We start from the raw sequence: 23,318 nt of genomic DNA, 5'->3' as shown, positions 1-23,318 counted from the left end.
ATCAGTGTTTGGACTGCAGAGGTGCCTCTTCCTGCCTCTGCCAGCAGTCTGTGAGCAGACAGGGAGGCCAAGGAGGGGCTTCCTGGCCACCTGGCTTGATGCCGAATTGGTCAGGAGCCCCTCATCCTTTACCCTGGATTTTCTGACTCACTCTCAGCCCCCAACCCCCGACTGAAGGAGATATGAGGCTGCCAGGGGCTGAACGGAAGCCACTTCCCAAGTCTCCTCCAATGAAAAGAGCTGAGGGCAGTGGGAGCCTGGGACAGCCTGAGGCCATGTGTGTGGTCGACATTCACAGAGGCCCACTGGGGGCCCTGCCAGTGTCAGACACTCATGTGCCCAGGGATGCCACTTTCAGACTCTGTCTGAGACATGTTCCTACTATGTTGCTAACTTGTAACCTGTCCCAGCCACTGGAGTGTGGGATTACAGGCATGCACCATTACCACCCACCTTTCATTTTCTGGAATCTTCTTCAGAGATAGTATATTTATGTAAATGGGTGTGTTTATGACTGCTGAGAATGGACAAGAATAAAGCCAAGGGTTGGGGATTTAGCTCAGTGGTAGAGCGCTTGCCTAGCAAGCACAAGACTCTAGGTTCGATCCTCAGTTCAACAAAAAAAATGAATAAAGCCAAGTCACCCATCCACTGCTCTAGGTGGTTCTGCCTCAGCCCTGGGGTTACTGGGAGGATCAAATTACCTTCACAATTTTTGTTGAAAAACAATAACAAAAAGAAGCTGTAAGTGGTGGTGTGTGCCTTTAATTCCAGTACAGGGTAGGGAAGGGCAGGCAGATCTGTGAGTTCGAGACCAGCCTAGTCCACATAGTGAGCTCCACGACAGCCAGGACTACATAGAAAGACCCCGTCTCAAAACAAACAAACAAACAAACAAACAAGCATATGAATGCAGATTGGACTTGAGCCTTGGACATTTGCAATAACTAAATAAAAATTGTAAACAAATATAGACAAACTAATGAACACTAGGGGGCCTTGAGCTTTCTCATGGCTTGATTGTGTGACTCCAGGCTGGTCCTGTCTTTTCCTAAGTTTCCAGTGTGGTGTTAGAATCTGGAAAGCAGGCAAAGTAAGGTCTGTGGTATGGGCCTGTAGGGCACCAGTCCCCTTCAGGGCCTGTCACAGCCTTCTGCTACTGCAGGGTACCCCCAAAGAGTTTGCATTGCCTACAACCCTTCTGAGTATCCTTCCTCAGAAGTTCCGTGAGCTACACGAGCCGTTGAGATGGAAACAGCACCCGCTCATACCTTTGTGTGTCTACATTTCACAGGCCCTCCTCAGCCAAGTCTCATCCTTGGACCCCTAACTCCCTGCCATGTGACCTGATCCTGATCCCCGTGGGCCTACGTACCCCAGGGCAGATCAGTGATACCCAGGTCTGCCACTGCTGGCCACATCCTACTTTTTGCCTGAGTGGGTCACTGGACCCATGACCTCCAGGGCTCCTGTGGTCCTGACGAGGCTTCCTTCTCTTCCTGCCTCTGGCAACTGGGGCCCAGGACTTGGGCCAGGGAATATGACCCTTGCTCAGGCCACATCTGCCCCCGACCCCCAGGATTTCAGGTACAAGTCAGGATATACAGGCCTGGGGTAACCCCTTCTTCCTAGGCACCCCTCTGCAGTTGACACAGGGGCAGCCTGAGCCTTGGAACAACTCCATTGGGAAGCTTGGAGGAGCTGCAGTCAGCAGGAGATTAATTAATCAAAGCCTGAACGCATCTGTTGTTAATTACAGCTAAGGTTAACTCTTCCCTTGCCGGGCTGCGTTGTCAGTTGGCGGGCACTCTGAACGGTGGTGAGAAGTGGACCTATCCTTTTTCCTCCCTTGCAGGAAGGGAAACCATGAGCCAGGGAGAAGGGCAGTGTGTCTTCCTGGGGAAGAAGACAGCAGAAGGAAAATGGATCCCAGAGAGCAGCACAGAGTGTGTGTGTTACTGTGTGTGTGCCACAGGACAACCTCAGGGGCAGCCCTCGCCTTCCATCTCGTTTGAAACAATTTCTTGTGTGATAGCTCCCCTTCAAGCTTCCAGAGAGTCTCCTGTCTGCCTTCTGTAGGAGCTGGAACAGAGACACGGGTTTCTACATCCATCTTCTATGTGGACTCTGGGGAGTCAAAGCCAATTTCTCATGCTTGTGTGGTGTTTCACTTACTAGCCCATCCGGGGCCCATACAAGGTGCTGTCGGGAAGGGTTTGCTTTCGAGCACTTACGTCCCCACACTTTGTCACAAGTCCTGAAGAAAGTGGAGACTGAACAAATATCTTTATTTACAGCAACGTATAGCACAGACCCTCCCTCTCCCCCACTTCTAGTCTTTTCCTTACTGTCCCCTCCCACCCAAGCCACCCCAAGCCCCACCCTCTTGGGTCGCTATATGGGTTAGGCCCCTAAATGAGCCTGGGAGGAGGGGAGGGGCCCACAGTGGGCTGGGCAGGTGTCTTTTCACATTATCTGTCTTCCAAGCTGGGGTAGCAGAGGGAGGCGGGCACCTGGAGCAGAGAGGTAGAGAAGGACATGGGCCTCCCATCCACCCCTACCCCTACCTTTCACAGTGTTCTGAGTCCTGGCAGCTAGCTGGTTCTGTCCCACCAGGTTCTAGATGTTGTGTTCCTGGTCATCCATCCAGGAGAACAGGCTTGTCAGTTACAGACCTGTCCTGTGGCTGAGATGGCTCCTTGGGCCATCCCACCTTCTCACATCTGGGTTGGGATTCTGAGGGGGCCCTGGGGTCAGGGGAGGTGTCAGGCTTTGTGTGACAGCTCTGGGGCCGCTCTGGGGCGTCAGGAGGAGAAGCAGAGTCCACAACACTCCATGCAGATCTCCAGGCAGTCTGCTGATTCGCAGCAGGCGTCCACGATGCCACAGTCCAGGTCGCAGGGCAGGTCACAGTCCGCACACTCTCCGGAGCCACAGCAGCAACAGCAGAGGCAGGAGTCTTCTGAGCTGCAGGAGCCGCAGGTGACACAGTCCAGGACGAGGTTGCAGAGTGTCAGGAACTCACAGAACAGACAGGACAGTATGCAGTGGACGCAGCAATCTGTGGGCAGTGGGTAGGTGAGTGAGAGGTGGGAGCAAGGGAGCCCCAACAGTCCAACAGAGCGGCTGAGTGCCTACAGTGTCACCCAGCTTCTGTGGTCCTCATTGCCTCAAGAAGCAAATGGAGCTAGATGGGGATACCCAGTGTCTTTATAGGGACAGGAGGCAAGCAAATTGGAGTGGGGTTGGAGGAGCCCAGGCAGTGCGCATTGGGCATCCCTGTTCTGACTTGCCCTCTGATTATGTATTTAACAAACCTGGGTAAAGAGGTGTTCGGGCCCTGTTATAAGTGCTGTGCAGGAAGTACACTCGCCTAAGCCTCCCATAACAACTCTATGATGTGGGCTGTAATTAGCCTCATTCTACAGATGAAGAAACTGAGGTACAGAGATTAGCCACCTAAAGATATATCCAAAGGGCTGGGAATTCAGCTCAGTTAATAGAGTGATTGCCTAGCATGCAGGGCCCTGAGTTCAGTTCCCCACACTGCAGAAACTGGGCATGGTGGCACACACCTGTAATCCCAGTATTTGGGAGGCAGGAGCAGGAAGATCAGCAGTTTAGGGGCATCCTCAGCTACTTGGTGAGTTTGAGGTCAGCCTGGGCTACATGAAACAAATAAAGAACAATATGCAATCCAGAATTCTGCTCACCCCTCACTCATTGAGCTCCACACTCTGTCTTTGGCTGTACCTCACCAATCTGTTGTCTGTCCCAGAGCCAAGAAGACCTTTAAAAATAGAGGCTGAAAAAATAAAACTGAACCAGAGGCTGTATCAGATCCCACTCAGAGCATCGCAGACTCCCTCCAGCGGGGAGCTTAGGTCCCGGTGGTCCTCGGGCTGGTGAGCTGTCTCTCCTGACTATTCCTGGGCACCTTCTACTCTGCTCTGTCTATACTGACCTTCTAATGGAACCCCGGCCAGGCACGGCCGAGCAGGTACCCCTCTCTCTGCCTGGAATAGCCTCACTCCTTTCTCACCTTGTTTCTCCAAAAGTCATCTCTCCAGCAGGCTCCACTACCCCTGCCCAGTAGAAAGGAGAACCTCCTCACCCTGGCACACCCCTCACCACCCTCTGGCACACTTCTGTCTTCCTAGCTCTCTCATTGCCCACTGCCCAAAAGGCTTTGAGCAGATGGTCATCTCACCCTTGCCAGGTTGTGGTGGCTTGAAAGAAAATGGCCCCCGGAGGAGCGGCACTATTAGGAGGCATGGCCTTGTTGGAGGAAGTGCGTCACTGTGGGGGCGGGCTTTGAGGTCTCTTGCTCAAGCTCCCCTCAGTGTAACTGTTCAGTGGACTTCCTGTTGCCTGCAAGATGTAGCACTCAGCTCCTGCACCATGTCTGCCTGCACAAAGTCTTGCTCCCCTTCTTGATGATAATGGACTGAACTTCTGAAGCTGTAAGTGAGCCACCCTCAATGAAATGTTTTCTTTGTAAGAGTTGCCGTGGTCATGGTGTCTCTTCACAGCAATAGTAAACCCTGACTAAGACACAGGTTCTGCTAGGGCATTCGCCTGGGTCTGAGTTCACAGATGTGCCACATGTCCCTAGAACAGGATGTGGCTCAGTCAGTAGAATGCTTCCCTACTAAGCGTGTGCACAAAGTCCCAAGTCCTATCCCCAGCACTGTGTATAAAGTTCTAGGTGTGCATGTCTGCAACCCCAGCTCAGGTACAGGCAAGAGGATCAGGAGTTCAAGGTCATCGTCGACTACATAGAGAATCTGAGGCCAGTTTGGGCTACACAAAGTGAACACAGAGGCACTTAGCTGAACTGGTGGACTGTAGCTCTCCCTGCTGAGTGCTGGGCAGTAAGCCCTCCTGAGGGCCAGGCCAGGGGACAGAACACCCAGCCCAGCCCACCAGAGTTACACTTTGCCAATGGATGCATCTCTAGCATCCAGTGTGGCAGTCAGGTCTTCTATCTGTGCCCCAAATGGATACAGTAGTTCTCTTTAAATGCAAATGTGGTAAATCACTGAGGTATTTAAAAACCCTTGGTCCACCCAACCGTTCCGTGTGTCTTCAGGTCATCTTTGCACCCCTAACATAATTGCCACAGTTAATAAAAACCTTCCCAAAGTCCCTGCCTCCTGGAGTCTCAGTCAGCCTGCCAAATGCCAAACACGTCCTGTTCATGTTCCCTGCCTGGATCCCTATCTCAGCCTCCTGCACTGTTGCGGCAGTTCCCATGCTAATACAACCTCTAAACTTGCACCTGTCACATGGATAATGATCCCACGGGTGCCCTTCTCTTGAGAGCCCACTGAGGGCATGGGCTAGGTAACTAGCATGCAGCAGATGCCCAGAACCCACAGTTGTTATTATTATTTATTTTCTTGCACTCTTGGAATTGAACCTAGGACCTTGAATATGCTAGACAAATGCTCTACCACCTAGCCACTTCTCCCCACCTTCCCCAGAGCAAGTTAAGAATGGCTGCCTGTCATAAAATACTTTGGGCAGAATCTGCCCCAAGGGGTGAGGTTTCAGAATGCCTTACTTAACAGATTGGGGGGGGTGGGAAGAGGTGGGGGGGACAGTGCCTACCCTAGAAAGACTGGCTCAATGGTTAAGAGCATTTGCTGTTCTTGCAGAGGACCTGGGTTTGAGTCCATCCAGTTGGATTCCTAGCTTCTACAAGGTGGCTCTCAAACCAATTCGTAGTTCCAGTTTCAGGGGATCTGACACCCTCTCTGACAGCAGCAGGCACACACATGGTACACACGCACACATGAAGGCAAAACTCATACACATAAAATAAATAAATCTTAAAACCAGCAACAACAAATGCATACACTGAATCCTGCACCAGGGGGTCAGGCCAGGGTCCCCCAGCATGAGTAGGTGCCCCCACTTCCTCCCACTCCCACCCTACCCGCACCTGCAGCTCAGCATCATTTTATTCTCTCCTTTTGTTTTGACTAAACAGATGGTCCACTCCTAAAGGACTTTTTTTTCATTTTCTTTGGTGCTGGGGATGGAAAGCAGAGCCGTGTGCATGCTAAGCACGTGCCCCACAATCCCCTGGTGGACATTTTCTGATTCTAGAAATAAAGTGACTTAAGCTGGATCAGCCCAGGTGGCTACATTCCTTGTCAGAGAGCCTAAGAGGGTGTGCTTTGCAAGGTCTACTAAGCTGACTCCAGGATGTCAAGAGCTCCTTTGGGCCAGGCTCTTGGACCCCCTGCATCAACCTTCCCTTGGCTTCTGTCCAGCCTCTAGCTGTTTTCCCCTGGGCCCCATAGATGATTCACTGGAGGCTGGAGGTCTACCCTTCTATACACGCATCCCACATACATGTGGAGATCAGAGGTCAACTTGGAGGAGTCAGTATATCCACTATGTGGATACCAGGAAGCAAACTCAGGTCATACATCCTACTTCAGCCTCGAGTGCTGGACAGTAGGGGTGTAGGCCATCATGCCTGGTTTATTGCTGCTTGAGACAGGGTCTGGTTATGTAGCCCAGAATGGCCTTGATTCTCCTGCCTCATCCTCCTAAGTGCTGAGCCAGTAGGCATGAAGCACTGAAGCACTGTGTCCAGCTGAGCTGGGGCTTTTTCTTTCTTTCTTTCTTTCTTTCTTTCTTTCTTTCTTTCTCTCTCTCTCTCTCTCTCTCTCTCTCTCTCTCCCTCCCTCCCTCCCTCCCTCCCTCCCTTCCTTCCTTTTTTCCCCAAGACAGGGTCTCTCTGACCTGGAACTCGCTTTGTAGACCAGACTGGCCTCGAACTCACAGAGCTATGCATTTCTTAAGCAGCAGCTGGTGATGCTGCCTGTCTGCGGCTGTGGGGTGGCAGGGGTCTTACCTTCCTGTGCCTGCAGGGGGACCTGGGAAGCAGAGCGAGGGCTGCCTTTGCTCTTCCTCCCGGCCTGGCTGCCCAGAGATGGGTGCGTTTGCAACTTCCGGTGGGCCTTGGGGCCTCCTGGAGCACCATTCCCCGCATGCCCAGCACTGCCCAGTTCTGAGGGGTGGTTGTGGCCGGAGCCATTTGGCAGTAGTGGGGTGCAGCCTAAGGGGTTCCCCCGAGGCTGGCCTGGAGAGATGGAGACAAAGGTGATCACCCTCCAGTGACCAGTTCGAATCCTGCCTGCTTCATTCTTAGTTACGCTCCGGGGCAGATGTGTGTCCACAGAGAAATTGAGGCCTAGAAAGCAGAAATGACTAACCCAGAGTGACATTGTGGGAACAGTCAGAGACTGGGGCTCAGCTCCCAATTCCCATGGCAGTGCTCATCGCAGAAAAACAAAAACTAAAACCAAAGGTACAAAGCAGGGTTGCCTGGACCCCACTTTCTTACTCCACGTGAAATCTGCTCTCTTGTTTTAGGCTCTGGGATCTGGGTTAGAATGGTGGGGTCGGGGAGACTCTGTTGGCTGGGGTTGCTTAAGATGGTGGTGAATCAGTTAACCGTCACCTCGGCCTGTGCCAAACCCCCAGCTGTTTTCGCCCTTGGTGCTGCTGGGTGACTTATTGGGAACATCTGTTTGGAAACGCATGCTTGGCCCTGGACTCAAGGGCCCCTCACAGCAGCCCCTTATTTTCTGCTTCTTGCCCTCAGCCATGCGCAGTCCCATCCTGCCGTGCTGCTGTGGGCAGAGAGTGATGAAGGGCTTCTGGGTCTGGGGGGGGGGCGCAGGAAGACAGCTGGTAGGGAGAGAGACCTCCAGGAAGGCTAGTTTCCCTCCTAGCCCAAGCAACCCATTGTAGGAAGCTGGGCCCCAAGTCCTCAGAGGCTCTCTAGATCTCTCTCAAAGGATGCTCCATTGAGCCGCTTTGCACTAGTCTCAGGAGGTGAGGGCATGTGTGTTATGCTGGTAGGGGTGTAAGAAGGGGTCACAAGAGGTCTGGGCCCCTGCTGCTGAATGCCTCCTGCAAACACGGGGCATTTCCATTCCCTCAGCTGGATCCTAGCGCCCTCACTTCTCCAGGCTGACTCGTGGATTCACATTCTACAGGAGGGGATGTCAGGGGGTGCTCAGGAGAGAGGAAGGCGGCCTGAGTGCAGCTCTGGACTGTGGGGGCCAGTCACTGTCCCCAATACTTGCTAATTGTTTTCTCATGGGACTCAACCTGGCTTTGTAGCTGACGATGATGACTTTCAAGTCCCTCATCCTCCTGTCTCCACTTCCGACGTGCTGGGATTACTAGTGTAGACCACCATGCCTGGACCACCATGACTGTAGACCACCATGCCTGTAGACCACCATGCCTGGCCCACTATGCCTGGACCACCATGCTTGTAGACCACCATGCCTGTAGATCACCATGCCTGGACCACCATGCCTGTGGACCACCATGCCTGGACCACCATGCCTGTAGACCACCATGCCTGGACCACCATGCCTGTGGACCACCATGCCTGTAGACCACCATGCCTGTAGACCACCATGCCTGGACCACCATGCCTGTAGACCACCATGTCTGGACCACCATGCCTGTGGACCACCATGCCTGTAGACCACCATGCCTGTAGACCACCATGCCTGGACCACCATGCCTGTAGACCACCATGTCTGTAGACCACCATGCCTGTAGACCACCATGCCTGGACCACCATGCCTGTAGACCACCATGCTTGGACCACCATGCCTGTAGACCACCATGCCTGTAGACCACCATGCCTGGAGACCACCATGCCTGTAGACCACCATGCCTGGAGACCACCATGCCTGGACCACCATGCCTGGACCACCATGCCTGTAGACCACCATGCCTGTAGACCACCATGCCTGTAGACCACCATGCCTGGACCACCATGCCTGTAGACCACCATGCCTGTAGACCACCATGCCTGGACCACCATGCCTGTAGACCACCATGCCTGTAGACCACCATGCCTGTAGACCACCATGCCTGTAGACCACCATGCCTGGACCACCATGCCTAGACCACCATGCCTGTAGACCACCATGCCTGTAGACCACCATGCCTGTAGACCACCATGCCTGTAGACCACCATGCCTGGACCACCATGCCTGTAGACCACCATGCCTGTAGACCACCATGCCTGTAGACCACCATGCCTGGACCACCATGCCTGTAGACCACCATGCCTGTAGACCACCATGCCTGTAGACCACCATGCCTGGACCACCATGCCTGTAGACCACCATGCCTGTAGACCACCATGCCTGGACCACCATGCCTGTAGACCACCATGCCTGTAGACCACCATGTCTGGACCACCATGCCTGGACCACCATGCCTGTAGACCACCATGTCTGGACCACCATGTCTGGACCACCATGCCTGGACCACCATGCCTGGACCACCATGCCTGTAGACCACCATGCCTGGACCACCATGCCTGTAGACCACCATGCCTGGACCACCATGCCTGTAGACCACCATGCCTGTAGACCACCATGCCTGGACCACCATGCCTGTGGACCACCATGCCTGGACCACCATGCCTGTAGACCACCATGCTTGGACCACCATGCCTGTAGACCACCATGCCTGTAGACCACCATGCCTGGACCACTATCTTTTTTCCTTGATGAGGAAATGAAGTTCAGGAGGTGGAAAGTAAAGTCTCCCAAGGCCACACAGTTGGTGAATCGCAGAAGTGGGACTGGCCTGAGATTCCTAGCTGGGCTCAGGACAGAGAGGCAAGGGGCAGGGGACTGAGGGACTGAGGGAAACTGCCATACTTCTGTTTGTTGTTTGTTTGTTTATTTGTTTGTTTGTTTGTTTGCTTTCTCTGTGTAGTTTTGGTGCCTGACCTGGATCTCACTCATAGACCAGGCTGGCCTCGAACTCACAGAGATCCACCTGGCTCTGCCTCCCAAGCGCTGGGATTAAAGGTGTGTGCCACCACCCCCCGACTCATACTTCTTATGAAGTATGTTATGAAGTAGTTAGTTAACTCGTTTTGAGTAGGTATTAGGGGCAAGACAGTGTATAAGATTCTGACGTGAGTAATGTCTCTAAACACCACAAGCAATCTATTGTTGGCACATTTCTCAGATGAAAAATCCTGAGGACAGTGGGTATAACTCACAGAAGATTCCCCAGCTAGGAAGTGGAGAGAGGAGTCTGGAGTCTGGGAGGACACCACCAGTGAGAAGCTGGGAAACAGAGGTGCCATGCTGGGGTGGGGGCAAGACATGGCTGGGGCCTGCACCTGGCAAACAGAAGCAAAGCCACAGGAGTGGCCAGGCCTGAATCATCCTGGCTCCAGAGAAGGCTGGCTGAGCCTCTGGCCAGCTTCACTGTCCCTTGTCCTGCTGAATAACATGGGTACAGTGGCCAGAAGGAGGGAGTCTGTGGTGAGCCCAGGGCCCTGGGAGGTACTGTAGACACAAAGCTCGCCTGTGGCCTCGGTTGTGGGGTGGCCAAGGGGTGGGGGTGGTGTTGAGTCACAGTGCAAACACCCAAGGCCACAGACACAGGGGTGTCTGTCCCACTCTCACCTGGGGCCCCTCCCTGTGGCCACGGCCGTGACCTCCTTTTCTCAAGTGTGTGTGTGTGTGTGTGTGTGTGTGTGTGTGTGTGTGTGCGCGTGCGCAAAAGACTAAAGACTAAAGACGTTGCTCTCAGGGGAGTCAAGAACCCTACTTCCAGGCTGTCAGCTTGGCTCCAGATGCCCTCGCTAGAGGTGCAGAAGGCATATTATTTATGCTAACAGAGCAGGTGGGCGCAGCAGAGTGGGGCCAGGAGACTTGAGTGCCAGGCTTGTGTCCTGGTCTGGTCTGGGTCTGTGCCTCAGTTTCCCATCTATAGAATAGGCTTGACAAAAGCTATGATGATGCCTCTCTAGGAAAGCCCTCATTCAAAGACAGGAAATTCGAGTTGAGATGCTGTCATGGAAGGCAGCAGTTGTGTGTGCCTGGCTCCCAGGGCACCTTGGAGACCCCCAGCCAGTCCTGGACAAAAGATGGATTTCTCTGTGTTCTCCCTGGAGCATCTGGGGCTTCTCTCTTTCCTTTGCACCCGGGTCCTGCCCTGAAGGGTACACTGCATCATGTTTCAGTGTCTTGTCCTGCCCAGCACACCAGTTCTCTCTCTTGGAGGCAAAGGGTGTTGCCTGGAGCCTGGCCTCTGATGGGGTAGAGAGTTGCTGCACCTGTGCTCCTGATGACATACCCAGTTTGGATTTCCTAGGGCAACCCTTGCATGTTGCTACCCCAGACCCCCATTCCCTGGGACTCACACGTCACAGCTTCTGTGAGAACATCGAGGTCAGTGCTGTTCAGAGCCTGGTGAGCCCCAGGACTGCTGTCTTGGGGCATGGAGGGTACCACCTCCTCTGGGGAGCCCTCTCCTGACGATGCCTCTGCAGGGTTAGTGGATCCTGTTGCTACCTCCAGTCCAGGGAGGAGGGACATGGTCTGGGCTAGGGAAAAAGCAGACGATAAAGGACTGTTTTCCTGGTGTCCTCCTGTGTGCCCAGGTCTGACCTATAGGCCAGAGCACACCATGAGCTCCTTACTTCTGGTCCCTTCACGAGTCACCCAGCTATCACCTTATCTGCTATGGTATCTGACCTCCAAATGAAAGTTCCTGAATCATAACTCACATGTGTGCAAGGGCATGTGTGCATGTAAGTGTCCCTGGGAGTACATGTATGTGGCATCAGAAGGAGGGGCCTATAGCATAAAGAGAAGCAGGCAGAGGAGAGGCTAAGAGAAGACAGACAGGCAGTTCAGCAATGGAGTCAAGGAGACAGCCGTGGAGACCGACGGGCTCTACAAGGTAGATGCTAAAAGAGAATTCAGGAAATTGGGTGGGAAGGCAGAGCTGCTGGGACCCAGTAACAGGCTGCCTGGGACCAGCAAGGAAGTCACCATGAAGAAGACAGAGACAGACAGGGCCTGGCACACCAGGGCGAGGAGCAGCAAAGAGACAGGAAGAGGGCAGACGTGGAGAAACTGGGTCAGAGGGGGGACTGGCATGGGAGAGGAGACGGAGAGCAACCTGGGGGTGAGGAGCAGGGAGGGGCCCCAGGCAGGAAGAGAGGCCAGGAGACAGACAGGGGCACTGGGGAAGAGGTGAGCCGCAGCCCCGTGTAATTAAGAGTGGCTCAGGGCAGGGTGGGCGGAATGAGGGAACCAGGCCACCTTCAAACCACAGCTCCCTTAGCAGCAGGACTAAGGCCCCTTGGACTCCCAGGAAAGGACGGGATGGGAGGAGTCTGAGAGCCCACAGCCTCAGTCTCTGGGTAAGGCAGGTCTGGGGGTAAAGCTGGGGGCCACAGGGCCCCAACTAGGATAATTTCGGGGTGCAGCTGCCTTGCAGCAGACCCCAGGCTGTGCTGTGCAATGAGATGGCAGTGGTCTCAGAGCATGGCCTCTCCACCTGTGTCTTCTCACACTTCCTATGCTGGGAGAAAGAAGAAGCAGGAGCAACAGACTCTGAGAGACACAGACACCGATGGGCAGGGCTATGGGGAGGCGGGCTACAGAGATGAAGGAGGGAGAGGGAAGAAAACAGCAGTGACACCCAAGATAAGAGATCAGCATCCAATCCAGCAAGAGATGGAGACAGGTGGGCCTGCAAAGGAAATAGGTTCCATTACAGAGAACGGAGACAAGATGTTCTCTTACATAGATGTTCTCTGAGCTGTCTGCAGATCAGAGAGAGAGAGGCGACAGCCATCCATGAAGATGTGGGCACTTGGATGGGGGGCGGGGTCAGAAGCTGGAAGCAGGCCTGGGGTGCTCCAGTGTCCAGCCACCTCACTGGCTGCTGAGCCCGAGACCCTGTAAACAGCCCTTAGTTCCCCTTGGCCATGCAGACAGCGATCCCAGAGGCCTATTGGGTACCACAGAGGACTGCAGGCCTGAGTAGGCATGCTTCTGCCTGCCCAGGGCAAACCACAGGCCCCATCTACAGATGGGAGCTGGGCAGAGAGAAGGAGGTGCAGGAGGCTTATGTGTTAGATCTTTGCATAGCAAGATCAGACTCACAAAAAAAAAAAAAAAAAAGAGGTTGCGGATGGTGGGGACGAGAGTTGGAGTGTATTTCAGTGTCCCGGTTTAGCACTTGTTTGACCTGAAAACAAGAACCGTGGTTGCCGCTCCCAGCACTGCCAAAGACCCGAAACCAAAAAACAAAAACCCCTTGAGTGATGCCAACAGGGAGTGGCATCACTTACCTATAATCCCAGTGCTTGAGAGGTACTGGCAAGAGCACCAAAACTTAAAGGCCAGCTTTGGCCACAAAGCAAGTTCAAGGCCAGCCTGGGCCTCATGAGACCAAGTCTTTAAAAAAATTTTTTTTTTAAACTGGGCGTTGGTGGCGCACACCTTTGATCCCAGCACTCAGGAGGCAGAGGCAGGAGGATCTCTGTGAGTTATAGGCCAGCCTGGTCTACAGAGTGAGGTCTAGGACAGCCAGGGCAGTTAAATTGAGAAACATTGTCTCAAACAACAACAATAATAACAACAACAACAAAACAAGCTTTAAAAGCCTGTTGGGGTGTGTGTGTGTCAGGAGTACCCTGGAGAAGGCAGTATCCACTGAATCTTAAACCATCATTGTGGGAGAGGGTGTTGAGAAGAGCAATGGGAACCAAGACCCCAGAGCTACCAGCTTGGTGGGCATGAGGGGGCACGTGTCATTCGGTGTTACTGAGGCTGGGAGCCTGGAACAGCAGCTGGTCACTAAAGTCCCTTGGTTTCCCAGACTTTCTCCTGAGGTCACCAGAATACACAGTCCTGAATAGACAGAGTCAAGATTCCTGCTCTGTTATCCGCCAGGGCTTGAGAAGAAAGAGGGGTTAAGGATTGGGAGTGCCCGTCTCTGACTTTTGCACCCAAGTGGCTCTCCTATAATCACTACAAGCTGGTGAACCTGGATGGAACAAAAAATTCTAGAGAGACCAGACCTCCTGAAGCTAGGAAGGTCACGGTGGGGGGCAGAGGAGGGACAAAGCAAGTGCTCAGATACAGGCCAGCAGAGCTGGAAGAAAAAGGCAGTCAGGGTCCGGGCCAAGGTGTGGGCTAGGAACAGCACTTGTAGGGCAGGTGGGACTGAAGAGCCAGGGCACAGGGGACAGAAGAGCCAGAGCACAGGGGACAGAAGAACCAGAGCACAGGGGACAGAAGAGCCGGGGCACAGGGGACAGAAGAGCCAGGGCACAGGGGACAGAAGAGCCAGAGCACAGGGGACAGAAGAGCCAGAACACAGGGGACAGAAGAGCCAGGGCACAGGGGACAGAAGAGCCAGAGCACAGGGGACAGAAGAGCCAGAGCACAGGGGACAGAAGAGCCGGGGCACAGGGGACAGAAGAGCCAGAGCACAGGGGACAGAAAAAGCCGGGGTACAGGTGGGCAGATCAAGGAGCTAGAGAGCCCGGTTTTCCTTCTGCGACCCAAAGACTCCACTGTCCCGCCATGGAGAAGAGAGTATCTCTAAGGAGAATCTCCTGATGTGTGGGTGTGAGAGAGGGCAGAAGGAAGGTGGAGTTGGGATCTGCTGAGGGCATCGATGGAAAGGGGCTGATGTCCCCAGCTGGGATCTTAGCAGGTGCCATCTGGCCTTCCAGCTGTACATCTATCTCACCCACCTGACCAGAGTGACATCATTCTTTAATTTACAGTGACCTCAAACATGCTAGTGTCTTGCCACCCCTGGTGAAATCCAGCCAGGAGTCATTCTAACCCATGCTCATCCCTAACCTGGGGTCTGCAAGTCTCTCTACAAAGAAGTGGGAAGAACATATTTAAATCCACATGTCCCACAGCAAAATCGGGGAGACTCACTCCAGCAGCAGGGACCTTGTGGATTCCCACTGTCTGATATCCACCAGGTTGGGGGTTAGTTCTCCACCAGGAAGGAAGAGGAGAACCTCTTCCAGGTGGGATGGCTTTACTTCAAACCTGGCCAGTTCCTATGTTCTGGGGCTCCGAGTCCGACCCCCAGCATTGTCTTTGTGGACAGTGGGTCTGAGCCCCCTCCCACTTGGGCTGTGACTGTCCCTGGAAGGAGAAGACCAGGACTTTAGGCCAGAGAGTGGCGGCTGAAACCTCACATTCACTCCAGCATGACTAGACATTTACAGCCTCTGTCACACATCTACAGTTAATGTACAAAGGTCTTGTGTTCCAGGCAGACTAGCCTGTCCAGGCCCCTGGGTCATCACTACAGCTTCTGGCCAAATTACCTGTGCTAATATAGTCCCTCATGACCACACTGCCGCCCAACCTCCCTGATCTAGCCGCAACATCATCTCTTTCTCCAGAAAGCCTTCCCCGACACTTGTGATATCAGTTGGTCCTCCACACGGCCCTGTTACTGACAATTGGCAATGAAGTGGTAGTTTCTCCTACAAACTGGACCCCTGTCCATCTCCTTCCCTTTTTTGGTGGTCAGTATTTACTCTGTATGTCTGGGGCTGAGTGTTGGAGTTCAGAATGCCCCAGGTCAGGGGAAAGATAAAGAGGGGCCACATCAAGGATTTTGGGTGGCATCTGGCTTCGAAGCCCAAGGAGAACAGAGGAGGGCTATTTTGATGTCCATTTAGCAAACCCACTAGTTGGAGACCCAGGCCGCTAAGTGCAGGCCTGGAGAGGATCTGAGCTGCTGGTTATGTTCAATCCAGTTGTTTTATTTTGGGTCCAAGGGCTCCAGTTCCCAGGAAATTGAATTTAGAGCCATGGATTGAAATGTGACACCCCAGTGCTAGGCAGAAATTTGTGGGTTAGGGAGCCAGGCTCTTGGGGCTCTCAGGAATGGGTGGGGTAGAGGCCAGGGAGAGAGTCAAGAGTGTGAGGACTTGGAAACCTGCCCTAACCACAGCTGCCCTGAGTTCTCTGTGCCCCGTCCACATCTTGGACGCCTGAAGGAGGAGGCATGTCACACCCTGCCTGTCCTGCCAGCAGCTTCCACTCTGGGGACAATGCCGGGGCCTCCTGTCCTGTGGGTGCACAGGGAGCATAGGGGGTTCTGGTCTCAGGGTCAGGCATCTGTGGGGTTTTGGCTACATCTCCTGCGGTTTGGGCTTCCTGGGTAGCAGGCAGAACAGTACAGAATGGACAAGGTGTTACAAAAGCCACATTGTCTGGCCCAGTTCAGGCTGGGGAGGGGGCTTGCTGAGACACTGGGGACCTCAAATTACAGCCCAGGACTAAGGCTTCCCAGCAGCTCCCCCTGTCTTGAGCATACTTTGCTCCCTTCCTCTGCTATTGGGTGGAGAGTACGTCAGACAGGAGAGGGGGTCTGGAAAGAGATATCAGAGAGAGAGCAGAGAAAATGAAGGAAGAAAGAATGGAAAAGTGGGCGTGGGAGGGAGGCCAAGAGAGACAGAGAACGTTCCCAGACACAAAGGCCTCCCAGCCCCCTGCTCCCCACTGTCCTTCCAAGCTGAAGGAGCCTGGTCCTTGGAGGAGTATGTTCCCCAGAATCCTAAGTCAAGGGCTCTACCAGATTTAGGGCTGGCAAAGACAAGAACGCAGACGCACTGTCTCCATTGGCCAGACATCCCTCAGTGTTTGGAGATCTTCCACCTCTACAGCTGTGAGGGGCCTGCCAGGTAGACAGGCAGCTGAGACCATTCCCCAAAAAGACACACCAGCAAGAGTGGCCAGGTTGGTGGTGGGGCGCAGGAGGTGGGGGTAGAGACTGAGGCCAGAGAAGGGGAAAGGACTTGCCTAGGACCATGAAGGGAGTTTGAGGTCTGGGCTTGGATCTTCATTACTGAGACAGTTTGAGGAAAGGGAGAGAGAGGTTAGTTTGGGTGCGAGGAAGGCAGGGCCTCTGACTGAACCAAAAGAGGGGCTTAAGTCAGAAAATCTGGGCCTATACTTTTGCACCCTGCCCCTCACCCCTGACTCTGACCGAATCTGGAATTCCATAGTGCCTTCCTTAAGAGAAAGCTCTCGCCTGTGACGACAAGGGACTGGGAAGCTAGATTGGGAGGTCTCCGCACACCCTTAGTCTGTAGGGTTGAGAGAATCAGGGTAGTTTGGCCTCTGCGATGGGGGAAGGGGCGTTTTACTACGTTGTAGACTCTGTGTGTGTGTGTGTGTGTGTGTGTGTGTGTGTGTGTGTGTGTCACGCTGGGGAGAGATTGGGCGGAGGGAACAGCAGCTAGCAAGGGGAGGGAAGGGGCCAGGTTTGTAGCCACTAGTTGCTGGAACAAAAGTTTTCAAAAAGCACTTAGTTTGGGGGAAGGGAAGAAGGGGACGCAGACACCGCCCCCCCCCTCCCTCCACACACCCCGCCTAAGGCCCTCATAAATATTTACACACTGGGCAGAAATGGTTGGGACACAAATCCCAATATTGTGGGGCAGACACCACGGAGGGAGAGAGAGAGAGAGAGAGAGAGAGAGAGAGAGAGAGAGAGAGAGAGAGAGTGTGTGTGTGTGTGTGTGTGTGTGTGTGTGTGTATGTGTGTGTAGCTGGGGCTGGGGGGAGTTGGAGCCAACACCGCTCAGCCATGGCTGCCTGCTCCGGGCCCTGCCTCCTCTCCCCAGCCCTCTGCTCCCTTCTGCTCCCCTTAGGCCGGGTCCCCGACACTCAGACTTCTCATCCCTGCTCCCACCCAAGCTCCTGAGAGTTATCCGCCCATGTCTCTGCTAGAGAACCAACAACCCCACCCCACCCCCAAAACCCTCTTAGCCTTCCACCCCACTCCGGTCCATCTTCGCTTTCCATTCCCGCTCCTACCTGGGTCCAGGGCAGCGCTGGGGACTCCATGGGGCGCGTCGCAGAGAGGAAGGCACTGACCGCTCACCTGGGACATCGGCCCGGGACCTGGAGAAAACAGCGTTCAGCAGGCGGGGCGGGCCTCCCCCGAGTGTGCGTGGGGAACCGGGGACTGGCTGGGGTGCCCTAGCACAGACGCGTGCAAGCTGTGCTCCCAGGCAGGTCACCGCGTGGACCCTGCCATGCGACACCTGGGTGTCGCCCGCGCCCCCTCCCCGCTCACTCGCTCTTGGCTCCCATTCCAGCGCCAGCTCGTACCCACCGATCGCCCCTTCCTTCTTCCTTCTCTCGCTCCAGCCCCCTCGCTCCTCCCCTCTTCCCTGGCCCACCCTGTCCCCGCCCCCTCCTCGCTGTCTCTGCCTCCCCCCTGCCCCCCACGCATCCCCTCCCCCTTGCGGGGCTCAGCGCTGCCAGGGCAGGACACGTCTGTCCGCGGGGCGTCCGAGGCCCGAGCCCCCACAGGAAGCCAGCTCGTCTGGTTTCCTCCCCTCGCTCAGAGCCAGGGGCTCCAGTCTCCCCAGATCTCCGCCTCCTCAGGCAGGGAGAACCTCGCGGGTTGCGCACAAGGGCCCGCGAGTGTTCCTTTGGTCTTAAACTTTGCAAAAGTTTCCAGAATACCAAAAGAAAGAAGTCACAATCACCCCGGGACAATGGTCTGAATAGTAGTAGCCCTCAAATCGCGTTGTCCCAAAGACGAGAGCAAACTAGTTCCTCTGGTGCTCTTTGTTCATGTCCTCGATTTCCACTTGGAAGCTGGGTGCCTGGAGTTTGGGATCCAGCCCGCCAGAAACTGGACCTCCGGTTTCTGGTGTCTCACCAGCCGCCCCCCACCCTCCGATCCGTCCCATAGCAGCCAGAAGCATCCCCGCTCCAGGCTGGCACCCCAACTTTCAAACAAGAGGGTGAGTGTAGAAGGAGGTAAGGAGAGGTCAGTTTGTTGGCCCGTCAGGAATTGTAAACTCTGATGGTGGGGAGGAGCTGTCACCAAGCAGGGTATGTGTGTGTGGGGTGTGTGTGTGTGTGTGTGTGTGTGTCCGGAGACCCCCAAAGTGACCCTAGGACCCGATTCTGAGAGCTTGTTGGCAGCCAGGTGGCAGCCATGAAGGTGATCCTCAGTAGGAAGCCCACTGGACCTGAGCTGCCCCAAGCCCTGCGTCTGAGTCGGTACCACCAGGGCTAATTAAGGAAGCGGCCTGGCCACCTCCTCCCAGCCCTCGTTACAGCCAGAGGGAAGCTGGGGCACCAGGGATGGATCTTCCCCACCGTCGCCTCCCAGCCCTCGAAGTCGCTACTTACAGCTCTTGCCGGTCTTCTGGGCGCCGTCGGGGCCAGGACCCGCGTGGCCCCCACGGCGCCCGCAGAGCCCTCACCACCCTCAGCCTCGTCCCGGCAATGGGCTGGAGTGACTGCTCTGGGAAGGAGGCGGGACGGGAGGGGGTCCCGCCCTGGATGCCGGGATGCTCGCCGCGGAGGGCTTGGTTCGGCTCCCCAGAGCCCTCCGAGATCAGGCTGCTGTCTGGAGGAGAGCTTGGGTGCACTCCTTCTTCCTGGTACGGGCTGAGTCACCGCGACGCGCCCGCGGCTTGGAGGGCTTGGCGGCTGCTGCATTCTTCCCGGCTTACCTGAGCCGGTAGGCTGGGCCTCACCTGCCTTCAAAAGCAGCTCAAGTCTCCTGCTGGCTTCAGCATACAACCTTTAAGTTTTTCTGTTTCAGATCAGGGCCCCTGGAACTAACGCAATTCTTAAGCCTCATTGTTTCCAAGCGGTCCGTGAGCTGTCAGAAGTCCGTGTTTACTAGCTGCATGCAGAGCGCCTTCACCTCAGCCTCGCTGGTTACACAGCTGTGCTCCCTTTCTTGTAGTCCAGGTTGACCACAAACTCCTGTGTAGCCAGTGATGACCCTGAACTTCATACCCTTCTGCTCCTACTTCCCACGAGCCCTGATTACAGGTCACCAGAGCTGGCTTGTTCTAGGGATGGGTTTCCTGAATGCTGGGCAAGCGCTCCTCCCGTCGAACTATGTCCCCATATTTGAATAAAAAGCATTTCGGTGAGGGCGGATCTGGGTGAGATGGAGTCCAGCTGTGTAGCCAGGCGGGCCTGAAACTCCCGATGCCCTGGCTGCAGCGTCCTTAGTGTTGGGAGTACAGGTGAGCACCACCTCTCCTGTCTTCACAGAGTTATTTATTATACTGTAGTGTTTCTGAGACAGGGTCTCACTATGTTGCCATGGCTGGACTGGAACTCACTGTGTAGACCAGGCTACCCTCAAACATTTGCTTTGCCTCCAAGGACTGGGATTAAAGGTGTGTGTGACCAGGGCCAGCTATTCAACTATTCCTAGTATTTTTGGATTATCATATAAAATAATGATTCACCACGGCACATGTTTCATACTTCTGACTTGTTCCCTCCCGCACGGCCATCTTTGCTTCCTGTGGCTGGCTCCCTCTTTATTACATTTATTCCTCCTCCTCACTCTTCTCTAGCTCCTTTCAGATCCCTTTGCTAGAGTTTCGTCATCTATAATACACAGTTACACATACATGCAGGGGCACACACGCATATATAATTATATATATGTGTGTAATTTTAAATCACCGATAAGAGAAAACATGCAGTATTTGTCTTTCTGAGTCTGCCTTATTTTGACTAACATAATTTCCAGTGCCATCCATTTTCCTGCAAATGTGGTTTCGCTGTTCTTCAGGGTTGCATAGAATTCCATTGCCCTTGTGAACTGCATTTTTTAAGTCCATTTGTCTGTTGATGAGCATCTAGGCTGGTTCTGTTTCCTATTATCAGCAGCACAACAGTAAACTTGGATGCTCGAGTATCTCAGTGGTAAACTGATGTAGAGTCCTTCAGATGTGCACTCGGGAATGGTAGAGCTGGTTTATCTGCTTGTAGAAACTTGTCTTTAGTTTACTGAGGAACATCCACATGGATTTCCATCTCACACAGGTCTGCATTCCCCCGGCAATGAATAAGACTCCTTGCCTGAATTGGTGTTATTTTTGTTTGTTTTTCCCTGATGATACCCATTCTGACTGAAGTGGCATGAGTGAGATGGGATGCCCTTTTAAGTCTTCACCTAGGCCAGGTGTCCCACATAGTCTGACCCTGGCCCTGTCTCTTCCTGAAGGAGCTGGCCAGGTTGCCTGGATAAGTTAGGAGGAGGTCAAAGATCTATAACAGGTGGGTCTGCACCCAGGAGGCTCTGCACCCAGGAGGCTCTGCACCCAGGTTGCTCTGCACCCAGGTGTCTCTGCACCCAGATGTCTCTTGCACCCAGATGTCTCTTGCACCCAGGTGGCTCTGCACCCAGGTGGCTCTGCACCCAGGTGTCTCTGCACCCAGGAGGCTCTGCACCCAGGAGGCTCTGCACCCAGGTGTCTCTGCACCCAGATGTCTCTTGCACCCAGGTGGCTTTGCACCCAGGTGACTCTGCACCAGGTGGCTCTGCACCCAGGTGACTCTGCACCCAGGTGACTCTGCACCCAGGTGACTCTGCACCAGGTGGCTCTGCACCCAGGTGGCTCTGCACCCAGGTGGCTCTGCACCCAGGTGGCTCTGCACCAGGTGGCTCTGCACCAGGTGGCTCTGCACCCAGGTGGCTCTTGCACCCAGATGTCTCTTGCACCCAGGTGGCTCTGCACCCAGGTGACTCTGCACCCAGGTGGCTCTGCACCCAGGTGACTCTGCACCCAGGTGTCTCTTGCAGGAAGGCACAGCCCTTGCTTTCTTGAGACCAATGTTTAAGTTCAGAGGAAAACTCAGCCTCAGGGATGTAGAGGAAAACTCAGCCTCAGGAACTGGAGACCCCACCTGCCTCCACATGACTCCCAACAGGTAGGTGGCTTCCTTTTCCTATGCAATTGAAGGTTGGCCTTCAATTCATGGAAATCCATCTGCATCCCAATGGCAGGATTAATGGCTTGTGGTACCATGCCTGGCTTCTCTTTTTATACACTGCTTGTTTTCTATTTTCGTGCATGTATATAGGATGTACGTGTATGAATGAGTGGCATGCATGTATTAGTGTGCATGCACATGTATGTGGCAACCCAAGGTTGACGTGGGCCTCCCTCTTTCTTCTTCTTGTTGAGAAAAGCTCTCTTCTCCATCAATCTCAGCACTCACAGATATGGCTAGTCTTCCTTGCTTGTCCCAGGAGCTCCCTGACTATGCCCTCTGAGGCTGAGTCCAAGGCAGGCTCTGTGTGCCGCACCTGGCATTCACATGGGATCTGGGGGTCCAAACTCCAGTCCCCACACTCTAGCCACTGAGACCATCTCCCCAACCTATATTTCTTCCTGTATTTCCTTTTTTTTTTTTTTTTTTTTTTGAGCTGATGATTGAACTCAGGGCTTTGTGCTTGCTAGGCAAGTACTCTACCACTGAGCTAAATCCCCACCCCCCCCCCCCCCCCCCCACCCCCCGCTTTTTTTAAATCCTTTTTGTTATTTTTAATTATGTGTATGTGTCTGTGCACATGACTGCACATACTTGGGGAGGTGTGTGTGCACATGAATGCATGTTCTTAGAGAGGCTGTAGACTGAATATCCCTTGGAGCTAGGATTTCAAGCAGTTGTTAGCTTCCTGATGTGGGTGCTGGGATCTGAACTCAGTTCCTCTGGAAGAGCCACCTCTCCAGTTCCTGTATTTCCTCTTTTATGGTACAGGAAAGTTCATGACAAGGACTTTGCCCGCCCACCAGCATGCTCCCTAGAAGGGTGTCTGTCCAGGGAACACTATGCACATTCCAGTTGTGTAGGTGGGGAAGGAGACACCAAGATGGGAGGGGCTGAACACACGGTAACCTGGACTCCACTAGCTGCCTTCCAGAACCCTCGAGGTAGCGGAGATAACAATAAGTCATTGCATAGTTCTGTAGGCCCCCCTCCCTCAGGCCTTCTGACCTCCAGCTTCTTGGCTCAGCGTCCCATTTAGCCAGGACTCCAGGCATGAGCCACAACACCTGGCAGGGGGATGGGTAGGTGGGTGGGGTGGGGGGCAGGGGTGGAGAGGCTGTTTGTGCGCTCTGTAGGAATTAACAATCACTCTCCAGCTCTAATGGAAATGACAGGCATAATGATGTCTGCCTGTATCCAACTCTCAGGATGCTGAGGCAGGAGAATGGTGACATCCAGGCTAGCCTGGGCTACATGAGACCCTGACTCCAAAGAACAATGAATATGGGTAGGTGAGGTGGCTGAGTGGGTCAGGGTGCTTGCTCTGTAAGCTTGACAATCTGAGTTCATCTATGTAAAAGTGGAAGGAGAGAATCATTCCGCAAAGTGGTCCTCTGACTCCACTTGCCCACCGAGGGACGTGTACCCTCCCCACTTCTGTGTGTATATACACATACACACGATAAATAACTAAATCCCACCAAAAGACAACCCCCCCTGAAGAGCCTGGTTCCCTCCCAACCCTTCCATGATGCTCGTCAAGTCTAGATGTGGAATCACATACCTGCAATAATTCCAACAATTGGGAGGCTGAGGCAGGAGGATCCCAAACTGGAAGCCAACCGGGATATACAGTAGGACCTGGTCTTAAAAGAAGCCAGCACAAGGCATGTGCCTCATTTG

General features: G+C 54.0%; 1 protein-coding gene across 1 annotated transcript; it reads right to left on the bottom strand.

Annotated features, from left to right (window-relative positions):
* Positions 1-2,267: 2,267 nt before the first annotated feature.
* Mdfi (MyoD family inhibitor) lies at positions 2,268-18,029 on the bottom strand. The gene is made up of 4 exons (XM_036166993.1): positions 17,682-18,029; positions 11,222-11,404; positions 6,872-7,099; positions 2,268-3,061 (listed from the first exon to the last, which is right to left on the bottom strand). The coding sequence occupies exons 1-4, from the start codon at positions 17,755-17,757 to the stop codon at positions 2,805-2,807; spliced, it is 744 nt and encodes a 247-aa protein (XP_036022886.1). The 5' UTR covers positions 17,758-18,029; the 3' UTR covers positions 2,268-2,804.
* Positions 18,030-23,318: the final 5,289 nt, after the last annotated feature.

The sequence above is a fragment of the Onychomys torridus genome, chromosome 18 (assembly GCF_903995425.1).
Source record: "Onychomys torridus chromosome 18, mOncTor1.1, whole genome shotgun sequence".
Classification (NCBI taxonomy): domain Eukaryota; kingdom Metazoa; phylum Chordata; class Mammalia; order Rodentia; family Cricetidae; genus Onychomys; species Onychomys torridus.
The sequence above is the reverse complement of the archived record's forward strand: the minus strand, read 5'-3'. Positions and strand labels throughout refer to the sequence as shown.

Excerpts from the sequence above, each read along its gene's own strand:
- Mdfi (XM_036166993.1), bottom strand. The coding sequence starts at position 17,757 with ATGTCCCAGGTGAGCGGTCAGTGCCTTCCTCTCTGCGACGCGCCCCAT. Across the intron at positions 7,100-11,221 it reads TCTCACAGAAGCTGTGACGT|GCCAGCCTCGGGGGAACCCC; the intron begins GTGAGTCCCAGG and ends CCATCTCTCCAG. Across the intron at positions 3,062-6,871 it reads CCCCCTGCAGGCACAGGAAG|ATTGCTGCGTCCACTGCATA; the intron begins GTAAGACCCCTG and ends CACTGCCCACAG.